The following is a 9,703-nucleotide window of genomic DNA, read 5'->3' as shown; positions in this document are numbered from 1 at the left end:
CCCCATCCGAGATGAGCCCGATGAGGGTGTGTCGTCCGCAAACTTGATTCGTTTTACAGAGTCGTAGCTGGAGGTGCAGCAGTTTGTGTGTGACCGGAGTGTTCCTGCGTTGTGTTATTCAATCGAGTGGCCACGAGACACGGTTTATCCGTTTATTCTTGTCACCGGTAAACAAAACAACACCAAATAAATGTACACGTGCCTGTGGCAAATCCAGCTCTAACTCTTCCCGAGACAGAGATATTGAAAGGGGCGAAAAACATACCTGGTAAACAAAACAACACCAAATAAGTTTACACGTGTCCGTGGCAAATCCAGCCCAAACTAAAAAAAAGATATAACAACAATTAAATCAGTGTACAACACATAAAACAAGAGGAAGTCACGACCGTCAAATTTGTAAGGGGAACACAAGAAGAAGAAGTAGGGCTGGAGGACACCGACAGCACAATAAAACAAATACCAGATATGTTGAACATTAAAAAAAAATAATACAGATTTTGTGTGATTATACTGCAAATATATATAGACTGGTTACATGTGTACAGGGAGAAGAGCAGAGGAGAAAGTACACAGCCCTATGTGTGTGTGTATATATATATATATACACACACGCGGAGCTGTGAAAACGTTCCATGAAGTAGTGTAAAAGTTTGTGCTGTTTGCGAGGAAGAGGTGATGTAGGCGGGGGGATTAGAGGTGGGCTCTTTGCGGTGGCAAGTACCCCGCGGCCGCAAGGGGGGCGAGGGCCTTTATCGCCGCGTGCGGCTTTAATTACATTTGAAATGTGGAGGACAAAATGACACAAACATTAATTGACTATTGAAGCAGATAATAACCAAACCAAAGAACATTACAAACATGTAATGCACATGTACAAATGTATGTCTACTGTGGCCATATAAATAAAGTGATCCCTCGTTTATCGCGGGGGTTACGTTCCAAGAAGATCCCGCGGGAGTCGAAATCCGCGAAGTAGAAACCTTTATTTTTTTACAGTTATTATACAATGAAATACTCCATAAAACATTGAAGCTCACGCGCGCCGCTCTCACCGGCCTCTCACACGCGGCGCCGCTCATACCGGCGTGTCCCGCAGCTCACACGCGCGCTCTCACCTCGCGAAGCAGCGAGACCGCGAAAAGTGAACCGCGATATAGCGAGGGATCACTGTATGTGATATTGTTACAACTTTGGAAAACACAAGCAAAGTACGTTTAACAAGTGGAGAGATGAGCCCTCAACACAACAGCAGTGCATGTTTTTTGAAGAAAGTCATATTCTGTATATTTAAAAGCTAAGTCATAAACAGTTCAACATATTAATGTGAAGTTAATTTATGCAGTGAACTGTACAGAAATAAATTCTGCTTTATTTTCATTTTTTAAGTAAATAATGTGACAAATGTGTAAGTTTTTTCTTTTAAGACGAAAAAAAGCAAAATAATTGTTTGTTCCGGAACGTCTCCCCTTCGCACGTTCCTATTGGTGGAAGAACGGCCCCGCCCACTCACTCTCTTCAACTATGTCCACAAATGCAGGATAAACACCGCGGAGCGGCCGCTGGAGCCAAAGCTGACTGGTCTACCACGAAGAGGTAAAAATGAGTGGCCGCGGCAATGTCTAGTCAAAACTCTGGACATTTTTGGGCGCGCCTAAAATTCAGCGGCGGAGGGGCTCCTCCAAACCGCGACTATGTAGGAGAGACGCTGTTGCTAGAATCCTGCTGGATAAATGCTGCAGACGTTTATTTGTTTATTGCACTTCCAAACAAAAAAGACTTTGAAATCTGCTTTTACAGTGAGACGCCTCCCAGGTGATTCCTGTAAATCTACACAGCTAAAAATAAAGAACCAAAATGAAAGGACTGGACTTTGGAGTCCTCAATTCAAATAGACACCACAAACATTATAGTGAAATTCTGGACCGCCCGCATCGCGGATCAGGACATCACGCTGTTCCTGCGCAGATTCTGCAACATCATCCAAATGTCCAAACCAGTGGATAAATTTGGCATCTGGTACGGAATACGGAAATATAAAGTAAAACTATTGAAAGACTCAAATGGACATTTTGTTAATATTCCTAACTCCATCTCACTCGGTCCCTACAACGGCCGCATCATCTACCCTGGACAGATCAACTCCTGCTTCATCTGTCAGTCCCTCGACCATCAGGTGAGACAATGCCCACAGGTGAAGTGCTGGAGATGTGGGAATAATGGACACAAGGCCAAGGACTGTGAGTCTGAAGCTCTGTGCTCCCTGTGTGGGGAACACGGTCACACATATTTCACCTGCCCCAGCTCACACTACAATAAGTCCAAAGCACCGCCCACAAATGCACAAGCAGACACTGATAACACCCGGATGTCTTATGCACAAGCCGTAACAGTCCAGCCATCCAATCTGACCACAGAGCAGCCTGTTACAAAGCCACTCCACAGCAAACAACCCAGACCTAGGCCCAGCTCCACATCTGAGCATCCTGACCCCCGGCCGCCCTCTAGAGGCTCGGAGGTGCAGCGACAGCCAGGGCTCTCTCAAGGCACCTCAACTGAGCGCAGTAACCGCCGACTACGATTGTGAACTCAGTGCCCGGCCCAAAAAAACGCCGCCTGAGATCAGTGTGCAGCCCGGTAAAACCAAGCCGCCGGAGACCAGCTCCCGACCCGCTTCTACTACGCTCCCTCCTGGAGCCAACAAAAATACAATCATCTCCAAGCCGACACCAGAGATCTGTGCCCGGCCTCCTGACCCGCCCTCCAACTGTCCGGAGCAGGATTTACACACCGAACCACTAATAATGGATGAATCTGACTCTATGCACTAAAATATGCCCCCACTACCATCCTCAGACGACTCCCACGATCCCCAGGGTGAAGGTGAAGAGTCTTCACTAAGTATTTCTGAAAGTGATCATGAGCAGCAATATGAGAATGCGAGTGAGAGCCCGAGCTCCGAGATCAGCTCCGCCTCAGAGATCCAGAGCAGCAGCTCTCCTCTGCCCCCTGAGAGGGCACAATCCGACTCCTCTGTCACCCCAGAAGGTATTTATCCCCCCCACTGATTTTATCCTGGTGAAAGGGAAACGTAAAAAGAAAAGATCCAGAAACAGTAACAATAAGAAAGTTGATAATAACGCCTCCCCTGACATTAAATGTGATAAAATGTAAATATATGATTATATTTCTGTGATGTATTTTATCTGCATAATAGTGATATATTATCTGCATCATTAGTCTAAGAGAAAAACAGCATGTGTGACAAACTGCATTTGTGAAGGTATCGTAAAGATGGAGCAGAGAATGTTTACCCTAGGGAGGGGGTGTAACACCCCAGGGAAGTTTGGGTAATGTTTACCCAAGGTTTTATCTCTATGGAAAATACCAGACAGTTGTAAAAGACAAGTGCTTTGATGTGAAGCTGACCAATGAGAAATGTGACCCGCCTATTCCATAATATCTAATAAAACCAACCTGCATGAGAAAAAACGTCGTGAGACGAAGGAGGGTCGCCAGGCTGCTTACATCAACCGGGCGACCCGGCCCGGCGGTTTCTCCCATGCATGCCACACAAACGTCGGATATTTCTGTGTCGTTTCCTATTCTAAGTTGAATTGTGTTATCTGTGTGTTAAGGAATAGCATTGGTGTGTGTCTACTTCCCTGACATTAAACCCCAATGACAACTCTAACTGTGGCCACATGGAACCTGAGAGGGATTCAGTCGACCAAATACATCCATCCATCCATCCATCCATCTTCTGCCGCTTTATCCGGGGCCGGGTCGCGAGGGCAGCAGTCTGAGCAGGGACTCCCATACTTCCTCCTCCCCAGACACTTCCTCTAACTCCTCCGGGGGGATCCCGAGGCGTTCCCAGGCCAGCCGAGAGACATAGTCTCTCCAGCGTGTCCTGGGTCTTCCCCGGGGCCTCTTCCCAGTGGGACATGCCTGAAACACCTCCCGAGGGAGGCGCCCAGGAGGCATCCGGAACAGATGCCCGAGCCACCTCAGCTGGCTCCTCTCGACGTGGAGGAGCAGCGGCTCTACTCCGAGCTCCCCCCGTGTGACCGAGCTCCTCACCTTATCTCTAAGGGAGCGCCCAGCCACCCGGCGGAGGAAACTCATTTCGACCGCTTGTATCCGCGATTTTGTTCTTTCGGTCACTACCCAAAGCTCATGACCATAGGTGAGGGTAGGAACGTAGACCGACCGGTAAATAGAGAGCTTTGCCTTTCGACTCAGCTCCTTCTTCACCACAACGGTCCGATGCAGCGACTGCATCACTGCAGCCGCTGCACCGATCCGCCTGTCGATCTCACGCTCCATTCTTCCCTCACTCGTGAACAAGACCCCGAGATACTTGAACTCCTCCACTTGGGGCAAGGACTCCCCACCCACCTGAAGAGGGAGGGCAAGCCACCTTTTTCCGGTCGAGAACCATGGCCTCGGATTTGGAGGTGCTGATTCTCATCCCAGCCGGCTGCAAACCGTCCCAGTGCATGTTGCAGGTCCGGGTTTGATGGAGCCATCAGGACAACATCGTCTGCAAACAGCAGAGATGAGATCCTGTGGTCCCCAAACCGGACACCCTCCGACCCCTGACTGCGCCTAGAAATTCTGTCCATAAAAACTATAGACAGAACCGGTGACAAAGGGCAGCCCTGGCGGAGTCCAACATGCACTGGGAACAGGTCTGACTTACTGCCGGCAATGCGGACACAGCTCCTGCTCCGGTCATACAGGGACCGGACAGCCCTGAGCAAAGGGCCCCGGACCCCGTACTCCCGGAGCACCCCCCAAAGGCTTCTCCAGATCCACAAAGCACATGTGGACTGGTTGGGCAAACTCCCATGAACCCTCGAGCACCCGATGGAGAGTATAGAGCTGGTCCAGTGTTCCACGACCGGGACGAAAACCACTCTGCTCCTCCTGAATCCGAGGTTCGACTATCGGTCGGATTCTCCTCTCCAGTACCTTGGACTAGACCTTACCCGGGAGGCTGAGGAGTGTGATCCCTCTGTAGTTGGAACACACCCTCCGGTCCCCCTTCTTGAACAGAGGGACCACCACCCCGGTCTGCCAGTCCAGAGGCATGGTCCCCGACCGCCACGCGATGTTGCAGAGACGTGTCAACCAAGACAGTCCTTCAACATCCAGATACTTTAGGTACTCAGGGCGGATCTCATCCACCCCCGGAGCCCTGCCACCGAGGAGTTTGCAAACAACCTCAGTGACTTCAGCTTGGGTGATGGATGAGCCAGCCTCCGATCCTCCTGCGGGTGGTGGGCCCACGGGAGGGCGGCCCCACGTCGCTCTTTCGGGCTGTGCCCGGCCGGGCCCCGTGGGGTAAGACCCGGCCACCAGGCGCTCGCCGTGGAGCACCCATCCCAGGCCTGGCTCCAGGATGAGGCCCCGGCGCCTAAAAACTCAAAATGATGTGGAAGATGTCACTAATCTTTGGAAAAAAGGGAAATCTGTTGTGTCCATTGGGGAGGAAAGTGCTGATGGTGTTGAGATATTTTTTAAAAATGATGACGTTGAAATGATAAAACAAAGGGTCCTAATGCCTGGAAGGCTCCTGTTGGTAGACTGTTTTTATAGAAATAACAAATATAGAATTATTAATGTTTACACTGCACAGGCAAGACATAGCAAATGTACATTATTCCGAAAGTTAAAAGAATTTTTACTTGTTAGTTATAATATAATTTTATGTGGTGATTTTAATACTGTGACAGACTTGAATGACATAATAACAAACACTCCAACACAAATGACCAAAGAGGGAAAACTTTTAAAAGATGTCACTGTAGATTTAATTGATGTTTACAGAGCACTCAATCAATAATATTGATTTTACACGTTTTGACACCAAAACCAAAACTCAAATTGATCGTATTTATACTTCTTCAAAAGTTAAAGCCTTTAACTACAAAACAATATTAACTGAATTCTCTGACCACTTGATCGTCCAGACGTCACTCACGGCCGTCTGAACAGAAAGGATACTGGAAAGTTAATAATCAATGTTTTCAAAATGTACATGCAATAAATGAAATAAAACTAGAAATCCTTAGAATAATCTCTCTAAAATGTTTAACCAACTCTTACATCTCTCTCTGGGAAATATTTAAATCAAGAATTAAATGTTTTCTTAAAAATCAAAGAGAATTAAACAAAATAAAAAAATGCATTTTATGATAATTTAATTAATGACTACATAAATCTTAAACACAATCCTGATAATAATCATGATGATATAACTAAGATCAAACAAATAAAATCTCAGATTAAGACAATTAATTCTGAATTATTGTTTAACATTACTAAAACTACAAATATTGACAATAATGGAAATATTGCTCAAGCTGTTTTAAATTACACAAAATAATTAAAAGATTCATTTATTGCTTCTGTCCAAGCCCCAAATGGCTCCATTATTTCAGAAGAGAAAGAAAAACATGAAACAATAAAACTAATATGTGCAAAAAACTACAAAAGAATAAACCCAAAAGATTTCGATGTTCATACAATATTAAGAGACGTCCCCACGTACAGCCACCTGGACTTCAACCCGCTCACTCAAGAAATACAAGAGTCAGAAGTCAAACATGCAATTTTAATACTAAATCAAGGAAAATGTCCTGGTCCAGATGGACTTTCCTCCGAATTTTATCGATTATTCGTAAATGATATAAGTGACCTTTTAACTCGTGTGTATAATGAGGGTCTGTCCCGGGACTGTTTGGGGGACACTCTCTACGAAGGGGTCATGAATTTATTGTATAAAAAAGGAGACAAATGTGACATTAATAACTACAGGCACTTAACAATTATGAATACTGATTATAAAATACTGGCAAAAATTATTGTAACGAGAATGAACGATGTACTGGAAAAAATAATTGAAAAAGAACAAACGTGTGCGATTAAAGGGCGGGTCATGTGGGACAATCTATGCACTTTAAGAGAAGTTTTGAATTTAAATAAGGACGATCAGAATTTTTATGTTTTAGGCCTTGAAAAAAAAAGGTTTTGATTTTGTGTCACGGGAATATTTATGGAATGTTTTGTGTAGATATGGTTTTCCCACAGAATTTATTAATATGATCAAATGTTTGTACTTTAAATCCACTGTATGTATTAATGTAAATGGTGTTTTAACTAAATCGTTCAATGTGTGTCGTGGGGTAAAACAGGGATGTCCTCTGAGTGCAGCACTTTACATTATAGTCATTAATCCACTAATATCCACTATCAATAAATGTACAAATATCGAAGGAATAGATCTTCATGACTCGTTTAAAGTTAAAGCCATGGCCTATGCAGATGACATCACTGTGATTATTCAAAACCAAACGGAAGTAGAACACTTAAACTCAATTCTTAAAATCTATGAAAATGCTTCAGGTGCAAATATCAATAAAACTGAAGCCGTCTGGATCGGAGAGGAAAACCGTAACAGCAGCTCTGACAGTAACTGGAAAATAAAAACTGATCAAACGAAAGAAGAATTAAAAAAATGGGAAAACAAAAAGACGACTTACCAATTAAGAATAAATACAATTAAAATGTTTATCCTCTCAAAACTAATATTCCTAGCTACAATCTTTCCTCCTCCAAAACAAACTGTACAAAATCTAACTAAACTGTGTGTAAACTTCATCTGGGGCACGACTCGTGAAGTAACAAAACGACATTTCACCCTGGAGAGACTCAGACACAGGACACAGAAGAGAATGATTAGCGAGCTTTATTACGGAGTTTATTTGGCGCTCAGACCCCGGTGGAAGACAGTGATCATGGGCACTCCATAATCGAATTGAATTAGATGTCTCCCCCCGGAGCCTGGAGACTGGTGGTGGTAGATGTGAAGAGAAGGTAGAGGATGAGGGGAATGTAGAGGAGGAGCTGGGGAGGTGGTGGGTCGCAGTACGGTTTGAGTGGCCGAGCCATCTGCCTGAGGGCTTAAATGCGACCGCCTGGGCTCTGATTGAAGCGGGGAGGAGTCACTTGAGAGCGTTGATTGTGGATGAGGAGCAGGTGCGGGGGCCATGGTGCATACGCCCCCTGTCCTTTCACCCTCCTTCTTGGCCGGGAAAAACTGCATAACCTCTTTGGGATAAGCGCAGAAACCTAGAAGAGTCCATGGTGAAGTGAGGGATCTGACTCTCACAGACGGACAGGCGGACGCTGTTTGAGTGCGATGATGGCGCTGGGGAGAGGGGTCCTTCCATGGTGGCCGACGCCGATTTAAGTTAGGTCTTCCAGGTGAATTTACGCAGGCTTCATTTGTTATTTAAAGATAAAAGTGTCAGCGGTTTAGGAGCAACTAATTTGGATGTTAAACTTACAATAACCTTCATAAAAAACACTTCTCTGGCCATTGCCAGAGGGGCTCTTTGGGTGGGGGACCTCAAACTGTGGAAAAGGCGGTTTGGGAGGGCACGTAAAGGCCCCGCTTACAAACTTCTATATGGTGATTTTACTGACAAACATAAACTGGATTTTAATGGATTAACTTCTAAAATGCTGTACAAAGTAATAATATAAACACTTTATGGTGACATGCTGATTTTAAAACAATTAACAGAAAATCAATCTATAAATGTAATAAAACGATTAAATAAATGCTCTGAACAAAGCATCAGAGACAAAAGGTGGCTAATGGCAGTGAACAGACTCCCTGTGCGAGCTGTTGTGTCGTGGAGCTGTTATGTAACAACTAAAATATGTCCCATGCCCAATTGTGAAGAGGAAGAGACTCTGGAGCACCTTCTCATGGACTGTTATAGAACTAAGGAAATATGGGACCGTTTAAAAACAATAGGACTCAATTTCAACTTGAATTACTGCTCCGTGGTGTACGGTCACTTACAGGAATCCTTCACTCCAAAGCGAACAGAACTCTTTCAACTCATCATCTCCATCTGTACAATTCAGTCAGATATGGAAAACACGGACAAAGAGTATCTTTTACAAACTTTTATTGACAGTTCAACTGTATTCAAACAAATAATCACAGAACTCAAGAGACGAAGGACACTCAACACGTCCTTTTCCTGGGACATCTTGAATTTATAGTTGTTTTTGTATATTTCATTATTTGTATATGTATTTCTGAAATTTTGTGTACACTGTAAATTTATGTAAACATGTTAAACTTTAATAAAGATGTTTTAATAATGCAAGGGAGGAAAGGGACTCGGTAAAGGAGGCGCCAAGCGCCACCGTAAAGTTCTCCGTGACAACATCCAGGGCATCACTAAGCCCGCTATCCGCCGTCTGGCTCGCCGCAGTGGCATGAAGCGTATCTCCGGCCTTATCTACGAGGAGACCCGCGGAGTGCTCAAGGTTTTCCTGGAGAACGTCATCCGTGACGCCGTCACCTACACCGAGCACGCCAAGAGGAAGACCGTATAATATGTATGTATAATTATTTTTTAATCGATGACCGTTTTTATCACCAAAACTACATGTCCCACAATGCCGCCGGTGGCCGCCCCTTCCCCGCGTGGCCCTTCTCTGCTGTGTGTACTGCCAAGGGAGAAGTGCTGAGAAGTAAAGACGCACGTTGCCACTCTACACACTTCTGAGCAGGAAAGATACGTATGGCTTTAGGAAACACGTGGAAGAAAGAAAAGAGACGGTTTTGTGGATGTTAAGAGTTGTGCTAAAAGTGGAGCTAACTAACTTCTGT

At 45.0% G+C, this 9,703-nt stretch overlaps 1 protein-coding gene across 1 annotated transcript; it reads left to right on the top strand.

Moving 5' to 3' along the window:
* The first annotated feature begins 1,602 nt into the window (after positions 1 to 1,602).
* Positions 1,603 to 9,426, top strand: LOC140360311 (histone H4 type VIII). Its single transcript, XM_072445525.1, has 2 exons — positions 1,603 to 1,620; positions 9,196 to 9,426. Exons 1-2 carry the CDS (start codon positions 1,603 to 1,605, stop codon positions 9,424 to 9,426), a joined length of 249 nt encoding a protein of 82 aa, XP_072301626.1.
* The last annotated feature ends 277 nt before the right edge of the window (positions 9,427 to 9,703 follow it).

This window comes from Eucyclogobius newberryi, unplaced genomic scaffold (assembly GCF_026437365.1).
Source record: "Eucyclogobius newberryi isolate DKJ021-1_F unplaced genomic scaffold, fEucNew1.0.hap1 SCAF_15, whole genome shotgun sequence".
In the NCBI taxonomy this organism is placed as follows: Eukaryota; Metazoa; Chordata; class Actinopteri; order Gobiiformes; family Gobiidae; genus Eucyclogobius; species Eucyclogobius newberryi.
Note: the sequence above shows the minus strand (reverse complement) of the source record. Positions and strands in the feature narration are given on the sequence as shown.